The sequence below is a fragment of the Colossoma macropomum genome, unplaced genomic scaffold (genome assembly GCF_904425465.1).
Source record: "Colossoma macropomum unplaced genomic scaffold, Colossoma_macropomum, whole genome shotgun sequence".
Taxonomy (NCBI): domain Eukaryota; kingdom Metazoa; phylum Chordata; class Actinopteri; order Characiformes; family Serrasalmidae; genus Colossoma; species Colossoma macropomum.
Window position 1 is genome coordinate 5,700,933 of NW_023494803.1, and position 27,010 is coordinate 5,727,942.

Here is a 27,010-nt window from a genome sequence, read left to right on the forward strand (position 1 = left end):
ACACAGCAGCCATCTTCAAACAAATTTTGCCGTAAAGAAATAGTAGTCGACACAATTTTATGCCAATTGTACAGTCTTAAAAATAAAGGTGCCACAAAATGTTCTTTGAGCGATGCCACAAAAGAGCCACTTAGGCTACGTTTACACAGCAGGTAAAAGTGGCCCAAATCCCATCTTTTCCTTTATATGTGACACAGATGTGTCTCTGTGTGAACAGCAAAAAACACATTAAATCTGACATTTTCAATTCCGATTTGACATGCTTTCATATGTGGTACTGAAATCCGAAACGTATCCGATCTGCGGCAACGCGACTGAGTCTGAACAGCCAGATTGGAATTCATGCGACTATTACATCAGCCTAACTCCACATTCATCATAATTGCGCACTGCTGGGTCTCATAAATGATTAACCTGATGTTTCTGTACCAAAAAATTAGAAAAGACTTGTCGCAACCACTCCATGTTCAAAGAGGTTTCGAACAAAACGGCGGAACGTGGCCGGAGGAGACCGAGGCTGCAGTGTCAGAGAACAATTTAAAGAATCCGAGGACACGAACCAAAGAAGCGGCCATGGCCGAATAATGCGCCCTTTGTACGGCGAACTCAAACACACTGTGGGTGATGAGTCCAGCTGTCAACTACTAAAACTTTATAATCTCTCCTGTGATGCTGGATAAGTTGAAATTGAAAGCTCCAGGAGCGACTGGTGTTTGCTAGCCGTCATGATTATTCACCTCTGGACGAGCCACAAGAAGCAAGTTCTTTTGCGCATGTGGGTCGGTTTAGGAGCTGATCTGTTCAGACTGATGTCGCATACAGATCACATTTAAAAGACAATGTGAACAGCCAAACAAAAAATCAGATTTGGTGAGAAAATCAGATTTGGGCCACTTCTACCTGCTGTGTAAATGTAGCCTTAATGTTCTGCAAAAACCTGTATTTGTAAACTAGATGCGTGAGTGTGAAGCAGAGATGCTCACAAGTCATTTGAGTCTGAGTCAAGTCTGGAGTCTCTGGGATGCTAGTCTGAGTAAAGTCTTGAGTCACTAGGTTGCCAGTCTGAGTCAAGTCTCTGAGGTGTGAGTTGAGTCTGGAAGTTCTTGCAGGTTCGAGTCAAGTTTCTGAGGTGCAAGTCTGAGTCTTGTCTTGTGTGTCTGCAGTGCGAGTCCAAGCTGAGTCTTGAGCCTCCAAGGTCCAAGTGCAGGTCGATTCTGGAGACTCTGGGGTGTGAGTCTATGTCAAGTCTTCAATCTCTGAGGTGGCAAGTGAGTAGAGTCTTGGGCCTCTGAGGCGTGAGTCTGAGTTGAGCCTTGAATCTTTGAGGTGCGAGCCTGAGTCGTGTTGAATGTCTGAGGTGCGAATCTGAGTCGTCTTGAGTCTCTGAGGTGCGAATCTGAGTCGTCTGAGTTACTGAGGTGTGAATTTGAGTTGTTTTGAATCTCTGAGATGCGAGTCTGAGTTGTCTTGAGTGTTTGAGGTGTGAGACTGAGTCGTCTTGAGGGTCTGCGGTACAAATCTGAGCTATCTTGAGTCTCTGAGATGTGAGTCTGTGTCATAATGAGCATATGAGATGCGAGTCCGAGTTCAGTCTTGAGACTCTGGGGTCTCAAGTTGAGTCAAGTTTCTGGGGTGCACTGAACAAAAGTAACTCCTACTAAAAACCTGTTAGATTTGAATGAATGAATCTGTTGTTTAAAGAAAAGTGACAATTAGAAATGGTTGCTTTGTCTGTAGGTTGTAGAGCAAGAACAGCTAATCCAGTTGAAGTTTTATTAAGTTTTAAAGGAACATGATCTGATTTACACTTTGGTTAAATAAAGTGTTGTGCTAGTTAGCAAACTTGCTACTAGAGATGAAACGATATTAAAATTTCATATCACGATTATCATGACCAAAATTATCACGATTATCGGTATTATCGCGATATTGTTCAAATGTTTTGGAAAGTAAAATAAATAAAAAAATAAATACTGATACACAAACTGAAACTCGTTTCACCAACTTTTATATTAACACAAATAGAATTGGCAGCAATATGCACTTTTTATTTGCATAAACATTAAAAAATAAGGTCAATACATTTTTAGTATTACTTTTGTATTACAATACTTGTAATACTCTGTAAACGAAAGAATAGCAAATGTATTATTATTATTATCATTATTATTATTATTATTATTATTACTGTTATTATTCTTTTTCTTCTTCTTCTTATTATTATTAATTACAATAACTATGGATTTCCCTGCATAGAGAATTAAATCTGGACCAACTCTGAGGTGCACTCGGGGGATTTCTGTCTGAACTGCAGCTGCAGCATTATTGTGCCGTTGTGGCGCTGAACCCCTAATCAATACAGTGCACCAGGAAAATAGCCAAAATCACAGAGGAATTGCGTGACCGTGCTGTGAGCTGCAGACAGTGTAGAACTCATTCAGTGTGTGTCTTCACCTGTGGAGCTGCTTCTCTAAAAGCATTTTAAAACTAAAACATAACTTAAAATTAACATGCATCTGAGCTGCGGCAGAAACACTCCTGAAGTTTAACCTCTGAAACTCAGAGGTTTACTCACGCAAGGTCCCGTCTCAAAGCACACTATCTTCTCTATGTAGTGCACTTCGTGCATCATGAAATAGAAAATTCTTCACCCAAAGAGTGCAAGAAACGTTCGACTAAGTCATCTATAATCAACATTAACAACAGGTTACAAATTCCCTATTTAAAACTCAACTGCTTGTTGATGATGATCGTGTTTGAACAGTAGCGCACTATGTAGGGGACATTGAGTGATTTGAGACAGTTATTCTCTTCTCAGACAGTAAACACTGCAAGCAAGACGAGAAAGGGGAGCTGTGCAGATTGAACCTCTGCAGCGCAAAATGACTCGGTAAGGTTTGATGTGTTGCCCCCTTTCGCCGCTATTTTCTTTCGGCATGTTCTGCAGACAGGGTGGTCATCTTCAATTAACTTTCCTTCTGCATTCTTATAAAACCCAAAATATGACCAAACGTCAGACTTGGTCTTCTTAGAAGGCGGAAATATCTCTGACTCTCCGAGTTTTCACACCGCGGTAATTGACCACGGTTTTAACGATACTTTAAAGTTCAAACGGTACTACTAACCGTCATTAATTTTACCGCGGTTTACCGTGAAACCGGTAACCGTTTCATCTCTACTTGCTACCCACACCATATGCTAGCCAGCTATTTCAAATTATTTTGCCTTTTTCCTTTAAACATCGCATTTATGGCATGCAGTGCTTTGTTCTGTCCATCTGACAAAAAGTCTTTCTATAATAAAAATCTCATTATTTGAAGCCGTATCGTATGCAAGCAGCAGGACAACAGCATTGCAGCAAAGTCTGAGCATGACTACAGCAAAACTGTCAGACAAATTCACACACATAAAATTGGAAATGGAAGGTTTTATTCATTTATCGTATTAAGAAAAGCGATCTTAATATAATTTGTTCTTTTTTTTTCTCAGCTTAAAATTTTACAAGTCATAAGTCCTGAGTCCAAGTGGCCAGTCATTCAAGAGCAAGTCTGGGTCGAGTCAGGAATCAGCTGACTGTGAAACTTGAGTCTGAGTCTCCAACTCGAGTCCCCATTTCTGGTGTTTTGAACCTTTTTTCAAAGGTTTAAAGAACCTTTGTGGGTTAAGGTTAAGGATTTTTTGCCAAAGTGTTCCTCAAAAATGAGGCTACACTTTAATGCTTTCCAGACGCTGAACTCGCAATGTACAAAAGCCTGTAATTCTCAGGATTCGTAACATTTTTGGACGCTTGTATAATGGCACCTGCATCAAAAATGAGAGAAATACCTTTGAAGATGTGGTGGAAGCACTGCAGAGTCAGACACTGCCAGTGCCGTTTTCACTGAAAGTCATTTTTCATATGGGGGAACCAATTTTTTGCTCTGGGGTCCAGATTAAAGATCCAATGATGCCGTTCCTACAGTTTGGCTTCATGGTTCAAATAGAGAGATCAGAATCATCAACTGTTCAGTCTGACAAAGCTCAATGTGACCTCAATCACTCCTGTTCAATCTGGGCAAGGATGCTAAAGTTAGCATTTCGAAATTTCAGCAAATGCAACGTGTGGAAAGCATCAGACACAGTCAGGGAGCCTGAGAAAAAGGCTTTAAAACAAAGTGACGTGTTTTAAAGCCAGAGTTTGTGTGTGGTTGAAGGGAAGTGAGTGAGACAGAAAGAGAAACAGTGTGCTTGTGGTGTGTGTGTGTGTATGTGAGGTCACTGTTCTCAGATAGTCCAGGAGGCGCTGAGAAGGGGAACGTCCACACACTACTGAACACACACACATGCACGCACAGTTTGCCGGTAGGTCATTCCATGCTGACTTCCCCCTCAATCCAAACAAAAAAGTTTTGTCCTCTCAACAGCTGAAAAGAATTCCTTCTCCCCACATACTATATTACTCTCTCTCTCCCTCTCTCCCTCTCAAACACGCAGTTGCACAACCATTGCTATAGTCTCTATAATGAAAACTAGCTCACTCATCTGCATGACTGAACAAGACATTTAAAGCAATAGTTTGGTGAAAAAGGCCAAAAATGCCCCCAATTACCCCAAATGTAGTCAATCAGTCTGAAGTTTACTTTAGTTATAGCTAATGTTGATCACAAGTAATGGAAGCTTATACTGATTTTTATTGATAATAGTATGTCACACAGTGCAGGGGGTGAGCTATGGGGGCCTTGGCCCTCTCACTTAAAGCCAGGCACACCAAGATTTCTGTCTGCTCAAAAGAAAGTCCCCTGATGTCAATGAGATGATACAAAATGTAACTTTACTATTAAAATACACCGTTTATGCAGCTGCACGCCGCCATCGGTCATGCATCATCACTGTTTTACACCAAGGCCCATAATGTTTGCTTTTCAACATCAACATGTAAACACTGCATTACTCAGCTGGACGGCTTCTTCTAGGGGTGCACTGATACAGGACTTGTAGGCTGATGCTGATATTTATCATATGTACACATCATATCTGTCAATATCAATACTTAAAGATTTAGAAAATGTAGAAACTGGAACCACATTTACAACCATCTACAACCAACGCTTGTAGAGATATACTGCATTAAAAAATGCACACATTTTAGCTTGATAGCGTAGCATCACCTCAGTGTTCTGCTACAACACGTCATCAAATATCAGTTTAAAGTACCAGTTAAATCTAAAAACGTCTGATGCTGATCATTTTTTAAGCAATTATCTGTTGATACTGATATGATCGCAAAATCATCATGCATCCATAGTTTCTGCAGACTGTGGGAACTTTGTTGTACTGTGCTATCTCCTAGCATAGGCTACTATTTAACTAGCTAGTGAGCTAGATCAGTAATAAAATTGATGATGGTTAAGAAAACAAAGTTCAACACTGTGAAAAGGCTCTCGAGTGGCGCAACCATCTAAGCGTTGGTCCTGTCATCAGCAGATCGCGAGTTTGATCCCTGGTGATGCTACAGCCATCCGTAGCCGGGAGTCGAAGAGAGCACAATTGGTCTTGCTCTCTCTGGGTGGGTGGGATGGCTGCCCTTCTCCCCCCATCATTCAACGCGATGCTAGTCAGCGCAGGCGTCTGTTAGCTGACGTAACATATCTGGTGGTTGGCGCTTTCCTCCGAGCGCGTTCAGCTGTCCAATGACGTTGTGTGAGCGGCAGTTCGAAAAGAAGCGGTGACACTTCACAGGTTTCGGAGGAAGCCTGTGTTAGCCTTCACCCTCCTAGCGTTGGTAGTATCGTGTGATTGGGTGAGTCCTAACTAGCGGGTGGAATTGGAAACAACCAAACTGGGGACATAATTAGGTTAAAATACAAAACACTGTGAAAAATATGAGAAAATCTCAGTTTTCAACCATTCGCCCAAGACATCTATGCTTAGTGCTGTGAAAAGCAGGCCTGCATGGTGGTATGTTGCCAGCTAGGCCAGCGGTCGCAACCCAAATGTTAAAAAGAGCGATTTTGTCCTTTCAACCAAAATCAAACCTTCTCAGCAGCAACAGCATTTTATGACTCCAGCTGGTTTCCTGATATATTTAATCTGCAACAAGAAACTATCAAACACTAAAAAGTCACGAGGCTGAAGTCAGCTTCTCAATCGCCAGCTTCTCCTTCCAATTTTCCTGTTCCACCTTAAATTGGTGCAGCAGTTGCATTCCTGCGCCTCAGGCACCATTTAAGGTGGAGCGGAAAAATTTGAACAAGAAGCTGGCGAATGAGCAGTGACTTCAGCCTCATAAAAACTCAAACGTTGAGAGACATTTTACTAGAAACTATTCCACTTTTGAGGAAAAGTTTCCTGCCAGAGATGCGAGAAAAGCAGCTATAGCTGAGCTAAAGCTTAATGCAGAGCAAAGCAAGTCTGGATTTTTGTTTATATTATTTATTTATATTATATATTTTAGCCTATACTAGCATATTAGCACATACTGAGACATATTTACAGCCAAGATGGTAAAAGTTTACTTCAATAAAATGAACATAAAATGTTGTGGCTGCCAAGGTGGCTTGATTTTTGTCGAAAGGACAAAATGGTTCTTCTTAACATTTGGTTTGTTGACCACTGAGCCAATCTATTTGAGATTACATAACCACTCCACATAATTGAAAGCAAGTGTGCTGATTTAAACGTTTGCCCAATGTTAATTAGTGCAGATAAGCTTGTTAGCTACATTAGCCTCACAGCTCCAAAATTAAAGAAGCAAATTTCAGATATCAAATGTGTTTTGGCTGATTAACTACATTTTGGGGTAAAAGGGAAAACGGGGTAAGGCTGCTGAGCTATCACTTGTTTCTCTGCTCATCACTGCTTTGCTTTGTAAAAGAAGCATGTTTTAGCCACACAGGACCTGAAGGAAGCCAGGCGGAGGGACAGGGGCGATTCCGGCCTCTCCAAATCTACCCCAGATCAGTGAGGGGAAGAGAGAGAGAGACACACATACACACGGGTGGGTCACAGCTCTAAGAAAGGGGGGTGGACAGGAAATTAGTGGAGAAGAAAAAAGAAAAAAGAGAACAAGAAGAAACACTCCCACTTGGAAAACAACAGGAATCTAACTGAACCTCGGAGGAATGCAGCAACTGAGCAATGCTGAAAATGCTCAGTCTCTATCTCTCTTTACATCTTTCTCTTTCCTTTTCTGTCACTCCTCTACCCCTTTTCTGTCTCCATCTCTCTGTCTTTCTTTCTTTCTCTCCTCTTTTTCTTTCTGCATCTTCTCTTTCTCTCCTCTCTCTTTCTGTCTTTTTCTCAGTCTCTCCCTTTCTCTCCCTTCTCTTTACTCTCTCTCTTCATCCTTCCTTCTCTTACCTTTCTCTTCTCTCTCCTCTTTTTCTTTCTGTATCTTCTCTGTCCCTCTCTCCCCCTCTTTCTTTCTCACTCTGTCCTCCCTCTTTCTCCTCTCTCTATTTTTCTTTGTTTCTTTCTATCCTCTTTTTCTTTCTGCATCTTCTCTTTCTCTCCTCTTGCTATTTTTCTCTTTGTCTTTTTCTCTCTCTCCCTTTCTCTTTCTCCCCCTTCCTTACTCTCTCTATCTCTTTGTCTCTCATCTCCCCACCACTCATTTCTCTCTTTCCTCTTCCTCTCTCTCATCTCCCTCTCTCTCCTCTCCTCCACCTCTAATTTCTCTCTTTCCTCTTCCTCTCTCTCATCTCCCTCTCTCTCCTCTCCTCCACCTCTAATTTCTCTCTTTCCTCTTCCTCTCTCTCATCTCCCTCTCTCTCCTCTTCCTCTCCCTCTCCTCTCCCTCTTCTCTTTGATCAGTCTGTTTGATGTCAGCCGGCTTCCAATCACGACAGCGTCTCTCTATCAAGTGTGATCAGTCGCTCAGCGCACACACTGCAGTCTTCAGCTCTAAACAATAAGCCTCCCTTTATTTTGGACCACGCAGCCCATAAATCTTTGCTTGAGGTGACGATCTGTCCTCGCCCCCCAACTCTGACCTCTGACCTCCACTTCTTGTTGAAGTTTCCTCAGCCTGGCCTCCAGAGCGGTGCTGAAACTCTTCTGCAAGAGAAGAGTGTGACGCAGAGCAGAGTGCTATATTTAGACACCCTTATCTCCGTCCATCCTGTGAGTGTGTGTCAGTTGGAGTTTGGCCACTGGAGGAAAGTTAAGATCTCAATTGTCCTGTACGCAGTACATGTCGGTCTAGTAGAGCTCTAATGTGGGTAAAGAAGGTACTGTTATTCATTCAGGACTAAAGAGAATACTGGACCAATGCTGGACAGCTTCAAAGATCCCCTGCACTCAAAAAGGTGTTTTTTAAATAGTTAACCCCTCTTTGAAGGCTTACTGTGATCATATAGATTAATATTTGTGTGAAATATGTTACTATAGCACACATTTTCCCATAGAAACCACAAACTTTCTTAGTAGGGGGCACTGGGAACTACTTACACGGGGCACAGATTAACACAGACTTTTTATGCTGTAGAAGGTCAAGCAGCGTGAGCTTTTGGCCACATTACTACATTTCCTAGCCGCAGTCTCCCACCAAAATTCGGAGCGATTCATCAGTGTTTTAAAGAGATCTGTGCCAAAGAGTGTTTTCAGGGCATGTAAGTAATTTTTTCAACACAAGTTTTTTTCCAGCTACTGAGCTGTTTGTATAAATCACAAAATCCAACATTATATTACTCTAATCAGCATCTTGTTGCAGACAACTTAGCACTGTTTTGAAGCAGCTGACAAGCTCACAGCAAGTGCTAGTTAGGCTTAAGTACAGCCTCCGTACTGCGGGGTTAGTTGTAATATGGTGTTACAGCTAAGCCACCTTTAGTTAACAAAGACAAATGTAGTATTTTTTTTTCCTTTGGTTCCATGTGTTTACACAGATTTTAAGATAAAAAAGAGAAAAACAGGGATTTTATTCTATAAAAATATATGTCCATTTTGAATTTGACGCCAACAACACATTTCAAAAAAGTTGGGACGGGGGCAACAAAAGTCTGGTAAAGTTGTGTAATGCTAAAAAAACACCTGGTGGTTGATTGGCAACAGGTGAGTAACATGATTGGGTGTAACACAAGCATCTCAGAGAGGCTGAGTCTTTCAGAAGTAAAGATGAGGAGGGGTTCACCACTCTGAGAAAGACTGCATGATCAAATAGCGCAACAATTCAAGAATAATGTTTCTCAACATAAAATAGCAAAGAACTTTTGTTTTTCATCATCTACGGTACATAATATCATTAAAAGATTCAGAGAATCTGGAGAAATCTCTGTATGTAAGGCACGAGGCCAAAAAACAGTATTTGCCAGCCGTGATCTCTGGGCCCTCGGCACTGCATTAAAAACAGTGGTGGAAATCACCGCATAGGGCTCAGAAACACTTCTGAAAACCACCGTCTGTGAAAAGAGCTCGTCACTGCATCCACAATCCACAAACTCTAAAACGCAAAGAAGAAACTGTACATAAACAGTATCCAGAAACGCTGCCACCTTCTCTGAGCCTCAGCTCATTTAAAATGGACTGAGGGGAAGTGGGAAAGTGTCCTGTGGTCCGACGAATCAACATTTGAAATTCTTTTTGGAAATCATGGATACTGTGTCCTCTGGGCTAAAGACCACTCAGCTTGTTATCAGTGCACAGTTCAAAAGCCAGTATTCATGATGGTATAGGGGTGCATTAGCACATGGCATGGGTGACGTGCACATCTGTGAAGGCACCATTAATGCTGAACGATATATACATGTTTTGGCAACATATGCTGCCATCTAGACAACGTCTTTTTCAGAGAAGGCCTTGATTATTTCAGCAAGACGATGTATAACACCTTCTGCATGTATTACAACAGCATTGCTCTGTATTAAAAGTGTCTGAGTGCTAAACTGGCCTGCCTGCAAAACTGCTGAGCAGCTGAAATCCTATATCAAGCAAGAACGAGAAAACATTTCGCTTTCAAAACTACAGCATTTGATCTCCTCAGTTCCCAAACGCTTACAGAGTGTTGTTAAAAGAAGAGGTGATGAAACACAGTGGTCAACATGCCCCCATCCCAACTTTTTGAAATGTGTTGTTGCCATCAAATTCAAAATGGGCATATATTTTTCAAAAAACAATACAATTTTTCAGTTTTAACTTATGTTGTGTTTATAGTATTTTCCTTCAAAAATATTATGTTTACTTGATTTGCACATCAATGCATCCTATTTTTATTTCTATTCTGCACAATCTCCCAACTTTTTTGGAAATGGGGTTGTATTTTTCAGATGTGATGTTCTGATCTTCTGCAGTTATCGGATTATTAAGCACATGTAAACACACTCAGTGTCTACACCTGAATAAGACACATGAATTAGACATATACTCAGTATTATAGAAGGCAGAAGCAGTAGGGGCACAAACAGAACTGAATCTAATATGTATTAACAGAGGCAAAGTGCATTTTGAACCGTTTCGAAACCTCTGCTCTGAGCACAATTCAAACAATTCTACCATCACTACCAGAGCCGGAGGGTCAGCTCGAGTTACACAGGCTCCATCGCTGGTGGGCAAAGGAAAAAACTCTTCACATCACGTTTGCTTTCCTCTGAGACGTGATTAGACTGTCTGTCTCAATAAACACATCTGCAGTATGCTGGAGATGAAGAGGGAGAGAGACAAGGTGAAGAAGGTTTAACTCACCTGTATTTTTTCCTTCAGACTCCTCAATTCCTCCTTCATCTGCTCTCTCTCCATCAGAAAACACCTCAGCAGATCTAACACAGAAAAACAAGCTGTGATTTAAAGGGCCTGCGTCCTGCAGTTACCTCTGTGTCATTTTCCCCTGAGGTCCACTTACAACATTTGTGTGGATTTATGTACCAAAAATAGTCATAATTCATTCATTTTCCAACCTCCCTTTATCCCTTTGACTTAAACAGGCTGCTTTTGTACTGTGCCTTTAACATTGATATATGTAAATTGCCTCTGCTCTGACTGGCTGGGCTGTAACATGCCTCATTTAAAAAGAAGTCCAGGCCGAAATACTGCTTATAACTTCAGCGTGAATGGGTGGGGCTAAACTGTATTACATTTGAATAGGTGGATATATGTAAATGTAAATATGTATATATGGTTTTCCATAAATATGGGCCCTTTAAAGGTCTATGATGTATAACAGTATCACCAGCAGTATGAGGCACTTTGAGAGCCTGAGTGTGTTTGTATCTGCATATGTATTTAGCTCTTGTTTGGGACTAAACATATTCGATGTTGTGGGGACATCTGAAAATTATCATTATTATAATTATAATTATTATAATTATTATTATTATTGTTAACAACAATATTGTACAATTACAAATAACATTATTAATAAATAACAATATCAAGCTTAATATTAATATTCTCAATTATTATAAATAGAAAAATAACAATGTTTTCAATATTTACAATGATATTTATAAAATTTATTATTAAAAACAATTGTATTAAAATATATATTTTTCCTCGATAAATGCAGCTTTTGGTTTCTCAGATTAAGCTTAAAGTTAGTTGTGTGCGTATTTTAGTATTTATCATTTTGTGGGGACTAAACATCCATGATGGTGAAAATGGACATGGAAGTATGTTTAATTTTTTAAATAATAATAATAATGATAATAATAATAACAAGAAGAAGAACAGGGATGCACAGTGATATCAGGATCATATCCATGTCAGCAGATATTTGCTATTCACATTGTATAGATGTTAAGATTCAACTGATATTTCAAACTGATATTTGATGACATATTTATTGAAAAAAAAAACCTTTAGATATTAGCATTAGCCCACAGTTCCCATACTAGTTAATCCCTAAAAAGTAATGTTTCCATATTTACAATAATATTTATTACAAATAATTAATTCAAATTTCAAATAATTGGTTCCCTAACAACTGCAGTGATGAATGCAGATGTTAAAGGTAGGTTTGGCTGAGGCCTGAGTGTGTGTGTGTGTGTGTGTGTGTGTGTGCGTGCACTCACCTGTCAGTGTGTGTGTTCTCTCCTCTGTACTGCTGATGCCCAGGGCGACCACACACTCCTGCAGGAGCCCCTGCTCCACCACTCCCTCACACACACTGCTGTTTGTGGGTGGAGCTACAGTGGGTGGGGCTACAGTAGGTAGAGTCACAGTGGCTAGGTCTACAGTAGGTAGAGTCACAGTGGGTGGAGCTACAGTAGTACTCACACAGCTGTCTTCCAGACTCCTCTGCCTGCAGGGGCTTATGGGAAGGCTGTTGACCTTTTTGGGAGACAGAGGGGCCTTCAAGTGTTCACCTCCTGTTTTTTCTGCTGATGGAGAGCCTCCTGGGCCAATCACGGGGCAGGACGTCCCATCAGGCGTGGGAGTGGGGGCCGAGTGGGCGGGGCTGGAAAGCGGGTGTGTTTTGGGGGGTAAAATGAGTGTGAGAGGAGAGGTGGGAGGAGTCTGGAATGGGTCAGAGGGAGTAACTGTGGGAGAGAAGACAGAGAATGGTAAGAGGACCTGAAAGAAACCCTCACTGAAGAGGAAAGCTGTTGCAGTGGAGTTGCGCATGCCTCAGTGGTGTATACAACGAGATTCGTCTGTGTTTATGTACTCTGTGCATAATTTGGATTTGACGGCCGAGCAGGAGCTTCATGCTAGTTTGATCACAAGTATTTTTCTTGCCGTCATGCTTTATAGCAGCGATGCCCAAAATGTCAATCGCACAGTTCATTCAAACAGACTATTAAATTTCAACACTTTCTTACTGCTTCTGGGGGCGGGCAGGTCAATGTGACTGACTGATGTGAAATGTGGCCACTGTCTCTTCACTGTCAATGTACTGCTCATTACCGCAGCTACGCCGCAGCCACCTAAAGCCCTGCGGTGAGTTTGTCTCTCTAGCAATCTAGAAAGTTTTCATTTACCGGTAGCCAGTTTGTGTTGCACCATATTTGCGTTGTTTTTTTGTAACCTACACTGACTCTTTCAGAAGACGAGTGCGAGACTGAGCACAAATAAACCGATAACTGACCTCTTCCATGCAGAGCGGGAGGAGGACTATTCTTTTACAATGTCACACTCCAAATGCATCTGCTTGATTTGCCAAGTAGCCGTCGCAGGTCCAAACAAGAGGAACATCAGGAGGCATTTTTGAACTATACACAGAAACTACGATGCCGAATTCCCAGCTAAAAGTGAAGTCAGGAAGAAAAATGTGGTCCAGACTACACAAACCAGCTGACACCATTCAGTGCAAATCTTTAGAATTAGGTTAGTGTGATTTTCAGCCATTTTCCCTGTAATGCTGAACATCAATACAGGCCACTCAAGCCACAAAAGTATGGGCACCCCTGCTCTATAGTCACTGATAGAACTCAATAATATAATGCTATATTCTCAGCAAGCAACTAGCTAACCTATGGCAGTAGTGCACAAATTGAGCAAACATTTCAAAGCACGTTATTTAAATGCAGTAAAATTAATAAAGTTCAGATATTTTAGTGAAGCAAAAAATTTCAATTCCAAAAATTAGCCAAATCTAAACATCTGAATGCTGGTATTTGTTTGAGTGTTTGTCATGTTTCATCACGGAAAGATGGCGAAAATGCTCAGGCTAACAATTCACTGCAATGCCGATTTCAGGACTGAAAAGAACTGTAAAGTATGGCAGTTTTGTGAGTGACAATTTTATACTTTGCTAGTATGAAACACAACTATGAAGGCCTGAATGTGGGGCGTGCTGCCCAGGATGCAGTGTTAAGACTGAGGACGCTACTCTGCTGCGTTTGGATCAAACTGGTTTAAAGCCAGAGCTGAAGAACATTTTGGACTTTTAACCGAACTGTTTTTATTTTTTTTTTTAGTAAAATCCTTTTGCTTTGAGTGACTCTATACTTCAATTCTGTTTATTTTATTGCAATAAATGATTGAACTTTCAATTTTGTCACTACCAAAACAATAATAACACAACCGAAAGTTTACCAAATGTTTCGATAGTGACTGTTTCGGTAGTTACAATTTTAGCCCATTTTGAGCAGAAAATGCTAGCCAGTCCATGACCAGCAAACACAGCTGTGAACAGCTGTACACACATAAAATCATCACGTTTTTTATAAAAACACACAAATGTTAATTTAAAAGCAGAAAATATGTGTTTCTGTAATTACAATTCTTAATGTTCCACACCAATTTCCTGAGTTTGGGACACGATTACTTCAAAACAATGGGATCTAACTGCTCACCATGTGGCCGTAAGGGACGGGGATGCAGTCTTACTTCCTGCTCTACAATGCAGGGGTGTGGCTAAAATAAGACTGGAATAAATAAAACTGTGTTTTGGTAGTGACATGAAAACGTGGGATAGCATTTTTTTCAATGTATTTTTATTGAAAAAAAAACTGACAAATCTACATTTTAAACGTCACTTTAAAAGACACAAAAAGATCAAAAAAAACATTATTTGAGCAAGTGTAAATTAAGGGGCTAGCCTCTGAGACAGACACCTGTCAAAATAAAGTACTCTATAAATGATGATTTTGTATATATTTAGCTTATTAGTATCTGATTTAAATGCTTAGGTTTAATTAGATGATGACATAATCCTAGTAAATATTTAAAATCAAAATACTTTGTTGTTTTATTACTTTTTTGCTGTAGGACTGCTAGTTCGGTATGATAATCCAGATATATGTATATGTTGTTATTCATCTAACACAAAACTTACTGACTTCCCTCAGCTGCCTTTGAATAATAAAACCTTTTCAAACCTCCAATACTGTCATCTTAAAGGAAACAGACAGCCGCACGCTATTGAAACAAGTTTTTCCCCCTTTGTTTTGTTGTTGATTTTTTCTCCCTGCAGTTGCTCGAATATTATACACACAGATATGATTCCAATATTATTATTATTATTATTATTATTATTACTATTATTATTATTATTATTATTACTTCATTACGGGTGGTTCAGATGTAGGCTCATAGAACTTAGCTACAGAAGGACACCACAAAGACGGCAATGCAAATTAGTGTGTGTGTGTGTGTGTGTGTGTGTGTGTGTTGGGGGGGGTTGTGCTGTGTCAGCAGGGCTGAGGGGGCAGCGGTCCTGGCCAATTGCAGCGTGCCGTGAGGAGAATGCAGAATAAGACATGCCAACTCTCATTCACCTTTCTCATTCCCTCTCTCTCTCTCTCTCTCTCTATCTCTCTCTCTCTCTCTCTCTCTCTCCTTGTCTCCTTACCTGGTTCACTTGTCCACTCTCTCTCTCCTCTGCCTCATTCACATTCCCTCCTTCACTGCACTCTCCTTTACTGTCTTCTGCATCTTTACTTTGTCCTGCTCTAAACACTATATGACTGTATGTAAGACATACATATAAGAAGGAGCTTATTTTCTCTTTATATACAGCTCTTTTAACCTTTATTAGTCTCTTTCTTTCTCTCTCTCTCTCTGTATCTCTCTCTTTCTCTCTCTCTCTCCCCCTTTGTCTCTCTCTCCTTTCCCCTCTCTCCCCTCTTCTCTCTCTCTGTATCTCTCTCTTTCTCTCTCTCTCTCCCCCTTTGTCTCTCTCTCCTTTCCCCTCTCTCCCCTCTTCTCTCTCTCTCTCTCTATCCTTCCCTCTCTCTTTAAGGCATCACTGTCTTTATTCCCTGAGAGGAAACTCTGCGACATCAACACACAATAATTCTCAAGTCAGTGTCTGTCTGGAGGCGTTTGTGTGTATGAGGGTCTCATGAGGGCAAACTGGACGCTGGACGCAGGACGGCGTGTCTCGGTGAGATTGAGTGAGTGTAATATTAGATTTGTTATGAGGTGAGAGCCATATTTCTCATCCTCCTCTCAGAATGAGTTGATCATCGTGTGCTGAATTCCGATTGAGGGTCAGACTAGGGGACATCTAGAGACCAGCATGTTTGTACATGTTCAGACTCAGACTTTTCAATTCATATAACACACACATAGAAAAGTATGGGACTTATTATTCTCACATATAGATATTTACACACACATATGCCTATATAGGTTATTACTATGATGGACTGGCGACCTGTCCAGGGTGTTTACTGCCTTCCATCCAATGACTGCTGGGATAGGGTCCAGCAACCCAGAAGGATAAGCAGCCTAGATAACGTGTGTGTGTGTGTATTGGTCATTATTACACATACATTACTGTACACAAGTCAGAGACCACCCTTCATTTATTTAATTTAGAGTCAAAACAGCCACCAAGCACAAATTATTCATTTTTCAGTGTCAGGAAAGATATTTAACAGAAACAAACACATCAACAATGAAATACAATCTGAAGTATTTCAGTATTTATTGTGTCTACTTTTCACAAATATCACAGCGTCCATTCCTTTCAGGAGACTCACTTTCAGTTTCTTAAAGAAATCTGCTGGGATATTTTCCACACCTCCAAAGTTCAGTCTTAGAAGTTGGTTGATCATTTTCTGAAGTAATCAAACACATCCAGTGATGTTGAGGTCTGGACTCTGGGGTGGTCAGTCCATTGTTCAGCTTCTTTGTTTGATGTGTCCGTCTCTTTTTCTCAGTGAGGTTCTTCTTGCCAGCTACATATCCTTTCAGACCCATAGCGCTAAATTGTCTTCTCACAGTGGAAGGATGGACAGAAACACCTGTGGATGTTTTCAGATCTGAAGCAGCTTGATTTTCTCCTCTCTCTCAAAGATGGAAGCTTGAAGTGCTGTTTATCTGATGGGGGCAGTTTTGATGGCCTCTCAGGTCTTCCAGGTGGTTGTTGGGAGTCACATTTTCTTTGCAACTCCAGTTTTGGAAACTCCTGTTTGTTTGTTTTTTTTCACTTTGTCTCTCTCCTTCCTGTGCGTTGTGTCTTATATCTAATCTCTTCAAAAAATCTCTTAACAATGAATACTTTGTACTTGAAGGCTATTTTCGACTCAAAACTCAAATAAATGAAGGGTGGTCTCTGACTTCTGCCCAGTACGCATGTCTATATAACATGTATGAGTTATGTGTATAACCTCACATTACACTGTTAGAAATAAAGGTTCTGTGCAGGTACATTTTTCATTCATCAAGGTACAAACAACGTAAATGTTCCCTCAAAGGTACAACAGTGGTTTTAAGGTCTGATTGTGAACCTTAAATGAGTTTTTCCAGGTGAAAAGTTCATATTTGTACCTTTTCATAACCTAATGGTTTAAAACAGAACAGTAAAATAAAAAGCCTGGAGACGAGACGGGGTGTGTGGAGTCAGTACAACTTAGAAAATATAATTTCAATGGATTATGGTACAGTTATGTTCCCTGACTTAAGGTACTGAGATGTACCGTTGAGGGTCCCACCCCAGTGACAGTTTAGTACCTTTATTTCTGAGAGTGTTTGATTTAGTATAAAAACAAATATGGGTGTGTAGGTTATAATTACCTGGGGATCCATGCCGCTCCTTGCTGGAGTAGTTCCCCATTCTGCAAAAGGTCAGCTCTCCCTGTGAGTGAAAATGATAATAGTTCATTTCTGAGTTATTTTACAACAGCAAAATTAGTGATTTATTTCCAAGAAGTAGCTAAAAAAAGTGTAGCCCAAGGGCACGAACCACTGGTCAGAAACCTTTAAAGCTCACACCTTCTATTCATCTATTGGCTTCGCTCTGATGGTCACTGTTACAAAATGATCATAATAGAAATTACAAAAAGATGGTTCTTTAGTAATGACAATAGTTCTATTTAGAACAATGAGGTTCTTCTGAGTGATGGAGAATGTGTTGTATATGGTTCTATATAGCACCAAAAGGTGTTCTGCTCTTGCTTTGATGTTGAGTTTGTAACAATTTTGGTGCTATATAGAACCATTTTCAAGAGTTTCTATATAGAACCAAATACAACACATTCTCTAACAAATCTAAGCACCATTTCACCATGCAGAGAAATATTTAAGCATGAAATGGTTCTATTTAGAACGTAAAAGAGCCACTGCCTTTACTAAAGAACGCTTAAGGAACCATCTTTTTTAGGTGTGTACCTTATAGCTCCACTTCATACTGTAGTCCATCTGTTTCTCTGCATACTTTGTTAGCCTCCTTTTACTCTGTTCTTCAGTGGTCAGGACCCCCATAGACCCTCACAGAGCAGGTACTACTTGGGTGGTGGATCATTCTCAGCACTGCAGTAACACTGATGTGGTGGTGGTGTGTTAGTGTGTGTTGTGCTGGTCTGAGTGGATCAGACACAGCAGTGCTGCTGGAGTTTTTAGACACCTCAGTGTCACTGCTGGACTGAGAATAGTCCACCAACCAAAAATATCCAGCCAACAGCGTCCTGTGACCACTGATGAAGGACTAGAGGATGACCAACACAAACTGTGCAGTAGCAGATGAGCTATCGTCTCTGACTTTACATCTGACAAGGTGGACTGACAAGGTAGGAGTGCCTAATAGAGTGGACAGTGAATGGACACAGTGTTTAAAAACTCCAGCAGCACTGCTGTGTCTGATCTACTCGTACCAGCACAACACACACTAATACACCACCACCACGTCAGTGTTAACTGCAATGCTGAGAATGATCCACCACCCAAATAGTACCTGCTCTGTGAGGGTCCATGGGGGTCCTGACCACTGAAAAACAGGGTAAAAGGGGGCTAACAAAGTATGCAGAGAAACAGATGGACTACAGTCTGTAACTGTAGAACTACAAAGTGCACCTATATAGTAAGTGGAGTTGATAAAATGGACAATGACCGTAGAAACAAGGAGGTGGTCATAATGTTATGCCTGATCGGTGTATCTATAACTAAAACGAAACAGAATTACTGAGAAAATACCTTCAGTTATCGTTTTTTTCTGTGCGTGAATCACAGTTTAGAAGTGTGTCTCCTGTGTTTGGCTGTTTTAAGGAAAGCTGGAGCCGAGCTGAGCTCACTCTACTGTTGTGCTAATTTTATTTTACCCTCATCAAAGGCAGGGGTTTCTAATAAAGTGGCCAGTGAGCTTATATTAGTAAATGTTCAAGTGTGAACAGGCAGAGCTGAATTACACAAAATCAGACTAAAACTGTCAGTGTGTGGCTTTAAAAAATGTAAGAAAAGCAGACATGTGGGTGGTCTAATAGGAAGCCGACATCAGTGCGAGTGCATCAACATGGGAATTGTGGGCCGGTGCCGACATATGATATCCTCCACGTACAATAACAATGCCAGTACTGATACGGGGACATAAACATCCGTAGAATATAGACATTCGGATTAGATCCACTTTCATTAGCATTGAAAAGAAATGTAATATATACAGTGGGTACAAATGCAAATAAATGTCTAAATAAATAAATAAAATGCTGACATTTTAGTGCAGCAGCCCAGTGTCATCTAAACATTCTGCTCTTCTACAGTAAAATAAATCCATCATCAAATACTGGTTTGAATGGTCCACTCATAAAACTTGTGCCATTTTATGTACCAGAAATAGTCATAATTCATTTTCACAAGACGATTTTCCCACCTCTTTATATTTCTTACAATAAAACAGGCTGTTTTTGTTTCTGTGCCCTAATACTGATATAAGAAATGATCTGACTCTAAAACACTCCTTATAACTTCAACATCAATGGGTGGGGACTTATCATCTATAGGCAGAATAAGTGGATATATGTAAATGGGTTTGACATCATGGACAGTGTTAATTGAAAACGGGCTGTTTTTGCAACGCAGTGTCTCGACACCTTGGCTGACTTCTTAACTCAGGCTAATCGAGAAATCCCGCTCTGTGAAAAATCCATCAGGACTGGTTCTGCTGTCAGGAGCACCATTTCAGTGCAGGATTGAAACCTGAAATAATCTCTTCCCAGCATTTTAACCAAGCATCGACATGTCTGATTCTGTCAATGAAGCGCTTCGGTATCAAATATCACAGGGCCGCGATAACAAACACTGTTCTTACATCACCTGTGTTCATAAACAGACTTGCTTTTCGGCCCAAAGAGGAAATGCACTGCAGGCCACAGTGAGAGGGATTTGAATGAGCTTCCATGGAAATGCAAAGGCCTGTGGTCATGCTTGGAAAGCGCAATGCTTCTGCACAAAGCAGAGGGGCAAAGTGGGACAGACAGAAAGAAAGAAAGACCAAACTCATGGTCCACAGTGAACGAGTCCTGTGCGGCTCCGCAATATATCATTTGTTAATCTGTATCCCAGCACTGGCTTTACACTGATATACACTGAAAAATGTTGTGCATTTTGAGCATCCTGGATAACACCAGAAGTTCTAGATAAGAGTTCTGTGGTTCTGAAGAATCGAGTTTCGATTATCTGACAAATCATTTGGGTCAAAATAATGCAGGCCAATATTTCACCTGGGTTACATCAAGAGGTTTGATATATATCACAAGATGCACTTGTATGCAAAGGTTCGAATACCTCTGGTCAAATGACATGTTTTGTTGATTTTCAACAGGAAAATAAAGTAAGTGCTCTACGGAGAACTTAAATGTGGCATTTTGGGTTAACTTTTCATTAAACACATTGGAAAAAATAAAACATAAAATATAAAATGTGCCATAACTTTTGCACAGGCCATACTGTTGTTTTATTTGTTAACATTTAATTAACCAGGGGTACCCAAACTTTTGCATACAGTGTCTGTGTCATGCACAGCAGTGGCGAATCATGAAATAATAAAGCGAGGCTTCACTTCAGGCCAGAAATGACCAAATTCCACTACGTTAATGCTAACTTCTGTTAACACCCCTATGGGATTTCTAATAATATGTTAGCTCTAAGCTTACACTAGCGCACATTAACTTCTTTTGGCCATTCTAGATTAAACACAGAAAAGCTTAAAGGTTGTAACAGACATATTACCATATAATTCACCTTAACTATACCAGTTCTATTTTTAATAGTTACTATAGAAAAGAGTGAAGAGTCCTGGCACAGAGCTGTCATCATTGTTTTTCATTTCTAACAACTAAATGAAACCTTGTTAGGACTGCAGCTTGTGTTCACAGTCAGTGAGTATGTTTACATGCACTCAATAATCCAACCATAATCTGATTACTGCAGTTATCTGATTATTTAAATGGTCATGTAAACAGCACACAGCACCAATTTCGTAGGTCAAAATAAGGTCTAGAGGGCTCCCGAGTGGCACAACCATCATTCACCCTCCTGGCGCCAGTAATATTGTGTGATTGGGGGAGTCCTAACTAGTAGGTGGAATTGGAGACGACTAAACTGCGGAGAAAATTGAGTAAAAATCCCAAAAAAAAGAAAAGAATAAGGTCTAGAAATCTGATAAAGAGAGCTGGATTTCAGCTCAGTAATCAGATTTCTCAGTGCATGTAAACTTTTACTCCGATTTCTTTCGGATTTTTCAGTCTGTGCATGTGCGAAAAGGATGGCGGTACTGGAAATAAGTGAGCAGCTTCGCCGCGAGATGCCGCAAAACACTTTTGGAGCGACATTGAAACCAAATACATGCTTGACGAAACAAAGGATTTAAATATTTTTCATCTTCTAGATGATGTTCATATTTTCAGGTAAAGTGGCGCGATGTTTGAAAAAAAGAAAAGCACCGGCATGAAGTTTAAGTTTTACATTGCGTTTACGTCACGTCTTCTTCTATGAGTTTACTGTCCGGTTGCAAAGCAGAAATCCGATTACTGTCTGACTTAGAGTTTCCCATTATCTGATTACTCAAGTGCATGTAAACATGTTGATCGGATTACTGACAAAATCTGATTTTCTGCAGTTATCAGATTATTAAGTGCACGTAAACGCACTCAGTAACATATCTAGAACGTCCAAGGCCTAGAGTGTTTTTCCTCATAAAATTGGTCTCACCCATTGTAAATCACAATGTGATCACTTCTTAATTATGTTGGTGGTTATTCTGACATGTTAGGCCTTCACTTCAGCTCCTGAAGTCCTAACCAATGGTAGAGCTTGCTAGGCTGTAATCTACTTAGACACCACAGAGAAAACAATCCTGATTGGACAACTTTCCATTGGCTGTTTCAATATTTTAGCTCAATTTCTTCCATCCAAAACTTAGTTGGAAATAAGAGTGTAACCACAATGCTTGTAGAGTTTAAATACAACCATGATCATTCTATTAAGAAATCATTAGGCCTTCTCTGAAGGCCTGGAAGGCCCTGAGGGTTCCCCACTGATACACACTGTCCTGTTATACTGATATAAGATCAGCTCCCCACAGCCAAATGCTAACCTCAACCATAATGAAAGAAATGGAGAAACTGGTCTCGGATCAGCGTAAATCATGTATCACTGTTGAGGCCTCACTGGGAAATGTAGGCTGATGAAGAAGGACAGCGAAAGAGAACGAGAGCAAGCAAAAGACGATGTAAACAAGGGAATCGCCTATGTGCTAAATTGTTTTAGGCCACACAAGCAACAGGCCACGATGGTGAAATGAAATCATGTTAAATTAATCAGTTAAATTACATTTGCAGAAGGTCACCAGAGGAGTGGTGAGGATTTAATTAAGTACGTGTCAATGTGGATGTGTCTCAAAATATCAGTGAACCTGTCAAACAAGTTCTGCAGATGTTTGCTTACATTAAGTAGGGCTGGAACCTTTTCGTTAATTTAGATTACGATGAAATATGTGCACGTGCAGCTGTCCGTCCCAAAGGACCTACCTGACAGCTGCGTACTTCTGAAGAATGCGGTCTGACGGGACTTTAAGTACAACTATTTAGTGATGTGGAAGCTTTCAAGTCTCCTTATATGGTTTCTTCTTCTTGGCTGGGGTGAGTAGAGCAGCCTATAACCATCTTTTATAGTTCAGTGAATAATGACTCAAGCAAAAGTAGCTTCATCCAGGTACAGCCAGTATCGCTCAGCACAGAAAGTGAAGTTTGTTGTGAGCTATTACATGAGACTGATTATGTAGGTCTGATGTCTGAGACATTGTTTTTTGGCCTAAAACACATTTTAATCAGTTTATTTTAATCTGTTCATGACGGAAGGATACTAGAAGGGTGTTCTAAGGCAAAACAGTCCCCAAAGAAAACTTATTTTTTTCATATTTACCACTATTTGCCCATCATCAAAAACTCAAGACACATTGTTTAAATGATTTAAACTGTAAATGCAGATAATGGTGACCCCTGGTCCATATCACCACCACTGTAAAGAAATCTGAGTGTGTAAATTCCTCTACAATGAGCCATTTCACATCAAACCACTCTGAATGACTTTGTTTACAACTCACCCGCTGAATTGTGCAGAAATTTTGAAATATCAGTGGAATTCCCCTTTATAGCTCCAGAGGCGTGAGCGACAGCAAAGCAGCACAGAAGCTAAAGCAACGAAACTGAATGAACTCACCAAAGAAAGCTCAATTTGAAGGAAAAATGTTGTAGAATAAGTACAATATTACCTCTGAATGCTTAGAAAAGTCCAATATACTTAAGCTAAAGCGGGCTTCTTGTTTGCCAGCTTCTTGTTTGAATTTTAACGTTCCACCTTAAATGCTGAAGCAGTTACATTCTAACCGCTGCACCATTTAAGGTGGAACGAGAAAATTCGAATAAAAACCTGACCTCAGCTTCATTTTCAGAGAAGTCTTTAGCTCCACACAGAGCCTCTCTTCACACCTTTGGCTTTCCAAAGTGGAGAACACAGCTCGGCGTAGTCCACCTCACAAACTCCCTCAGAGAATCATGAGCTGTAAGCGGCTATAAGTGGGACTAGAGCCTCACCAAACACCAAACCACCAGCGGACAAACGGAAAACCTCACACTTACACAACATGAGACTCATCACAGACACATCAACTCGTAGTATAAATCTGTTACAGACCTGTTTGGCTAACACGCTCCGGCTCTCCGCTTGTTTTAAAACTCATCCATCGTTTCCGTACAGACGAAGCTCGAGCGCATCTCACACGCTGCAGCGCTGTTGTTTTGTTTACACCCGTATTCAGACAGGCTCCGCCTTCTGCGATGGGGATGGCGGTTAGTTCGTGTCTATACGTTGCCCAACGACTATGCCGTGATACAAATCCGTAACCTACATTTCTGAATATGTTCCGGTTCTCCGTTTGGTTTTAAAACGTTTATATATCCGCACAAAAAATTGAGAGCATCTCACATGTTGTAGCGTTGTTTATTTCCCACCCGCATTCCGACACGCCCCGCCTTCTGTGCAAGGATTGGCGAGTAGGTCTCGCTCCTGCGCTATGATTGGCTAGAAGTTTATACTCACAATAGCTGGTGTGTTCTTTACATGAAGTTTGACACTGTTAGCCAGTCCTATTGCAGGAGGAGGGACATTAATAACCAGTCCTATTGCAGGTGGAGGGACGTAATTAGCCAGTCCTATTGCAGGAGGAGGGACATTAATAACCAGTCCTATTGCAGGAGGAGGGACATTAATGACCAGTCCTATTGCAGGAGAAGGGACGTAATTAGCCAGTCCTATTGCAGGAGGAGGGACATTAATGACCAGTCCTATTGCAGGAGGAGGGACGTAATTAGCCAGTCCTATTGCAGGAGGAGGGATATTAATGACCAGTCCTATTGCAGGAGGAGGGATGTAATTAGCCAGTCCTATTGCAGGAGGAGGGATATTGACCAGTCCTATTGTAGGAGGAGAGACATTATTAGCCAAACCTATTGTAGGAGGAGGGACATTATTAGCCAATCCTATTGCAGGAGGAGGGGCATTGCTAGCCAATCCCATTGCAGGAAGAGGACAGTACAAACCAATCCTATTGCAGAAGGAGGACACTACTAACCAATCCCATTGCAGGAGGAGGACACTAATAAGTAATCCCAGTAGTAAGATGGACATTAATAGCTAATCCAAGCACAGGAGGGATAGCCAATCCCATTACATCTAACTGGGAACTACTAGCCAATCTTATTTCAAGGGGAGGGACACCACTAGCCAATCTTCACTGCAGGTGAAGAGACACTACTAGATATTTCAGCAAAGTGGACATTAATAGCCAATCTTAGTCCAGGAATATAAACTACTAACCAATCATACTGCAGGTTATGAACTAGCACCCAATCTTAGTGCAGGAGGTGGGCCCCAGTCAGTCCTTCAGTCCTTTAATTTTAAGATCCTGAGTAAAAGTCTGTCCCTTGGCAGTGGCGCCCTCATCAGGAAAGGAGAATAAAGCAAACTCGAAGTGGCACCAGTGCAGCTGAGGACATACTGCTGAAACAGACCACTGTGAAGGTCTATAGGTGTTGATAGACTTCATGGACGTGTTTGTGAAAATAACTAGCAAACAAAGACTTTCAGACTGAGAAGATCCAACTGTCCTTAACTGACTTTAGCCAAAGATGCTGTAACTTTGTGGCTCTGTTCACTGCTCCATCCGAAAATTTGCACTGTATAAAAGTTTTCATTCTGTTGCCAAAGGATGGCATAATTTGACTGGCGTGAGTTGGGCAGCTTGGGTCCAGCAGCAAAATGTGTAATGCTGAAAAACACAGGAGATCAATCTATAGAGGAGTACAAATAGTTATAAACAGTCATGGGAGTAAAAGCAGCAATATAATATGCCCCTCCTACACACAGTGCAAAGACTAACTGTTTACACATATATAAACATGAATGAATAAAGTGGCAAAGTTGTTTTTTTTCATCTTTTTTTATTGTTCATTCAAACAGTGAAAGCACAGAATTGAAAGAAAATCAGAACGATAACAAAATTATACAGCTTCAGAAAGGTTGTATGCTGGGACAGTTCTACATCAAGCTTAGCTAACGTTTTTATGAGTTGTGGGGTCTTTCTGAGGGCTAAACTCCCCTATTTTTTCTAAATCTCTGCATAATTAAATAATTAAAACGTAATCAGAGTCATTTGGAGTGGACTGATAAGCAGTACTAGAGAAATTTGCCTTTCCAGAATTGCTCACAGTGGTGGTGATAGGAACCAGACGTCTGAAGAATTTAATAACTCTAAAAGCTCCCACAGAAAGCTGTTACATGAAATGGTTATAAATATGTTGCCTGATGCTTGAGACATTGTTTTATGGTAATTTTGAAATAAGATTTTGGCCTTAAAACAAAGTCCATTCATGGCAGAGAGGTACATGTAGGGTGTGGTAAAGCAAAATAGTTCAAATAGAAAATGATTTTTTATGATTTACCACTATTTTGCCATCATCAACATTACACATAACAACTCAGAAGACATGTGTAGGTTCACTGATGGTTTAAATAAAGTGGCTATATTTGTGTTGTAGTCATGGTGACCCCTGGTTCCTATCACCACCACTATAAAGAAATCTGAGTTTCTCTATAGTGAGCCATTCACGTCAAACCACTCTGAATGACCATCCACGGGACTTATTTTGGCCTACTGCTGACCAAACAACAGGCCTACCGATCCGTAGGCCTGCTCCTGAACTGACTTGAGCTGATTAGCGTCTACGACCTCCAGGGCAGACGGTTATTCTTCCACGTCTCGAGCCTAATCTCTAAAACTCTGACTTGGCGCACACAAACATACACAGCTGGCTCTGTTGCCGCTCGATTAGACGGATTAGAACAATCCTTAATGTAGCCCTTCCTCTCGCTATCATCATTAGCGTCCTTTGGGGGTCTTAATCAATTTGGGACATTTCACAAAGGGGCTACATATTAGGAGGAACACACTTTATACTATCACCATTCAGTAACTTCCAGGCCAGGCTTGATTGATGATACGGCTATTCAACTTTAGCATTTTGGCTTAGCCTGTTTGTCCGTGATATGACCGATTCATTTTCATGTGAATCAGTCTAATGGAAGATGCATTCCTTGCTTAAACACATTGTGTGAATATCTAATGAAGATACTTTATAAACCATACAGTTAGACACCAAAAACATCTTGTCAGCACACTCACAGTAAATGATTACCATCATCTTAGCATACTAACAAGCTAACACAGCCTTCTTTCTGAGACGTCTGCTATCCTCCAAGTGATTCAGCTCACTCAGTCTCCTTCATTTTGGGCTCTAGCGGCTGGTCTTAACCTGGGATTACATGTGCGTGAGGGCGCACCTGGTCTAATCCATAGTGAGCAAATTAGCTTAGCGCTCAT

The 27,010-nt window shown here is 40.7% G+C and overlaps 1 protein-coding gene across 2 annotated transcripts in view; it reads right to left on the bottom strand.

Moving 5' to 3' along the window:
• The window catches only part of si:ch211-195o20.7 (cytospin-A), a 43,554-nt gene extending 19,482 nt beyond the window's left edge, over window positions 1–24,072 (bottom strand). For both annotated transcript variants that reach the window (XM_036593841.1, XM_036593840.1), the window contains exons 1-4: window positions 23,767–24,072; window positions 17,377–17,437; window positions 11,982–12,449; window positions 10,657–10,730 (exon numbers count right to left, since the gene is read on the bottom strand). In XM_036593841.1, the coding sequence (XP_036449734.1) occupies window positions 10,657–10,730; window positions 11,982–12,449; window positions 17,377–17,416 (582 nt within the window). In that variant the 5' untranslated portion in view covers window positions 17,417–17,437; window positions 23,767–24,072. The remainder of the gene's footprint in view (window positions 1–10,656; window positions 10,731–11,981; window positions 12,450–17,376; window positions 17,438–23,766) is intronic.
• Window positions 24,073–27,010: the final 2,938 nt, after the last annotated feature.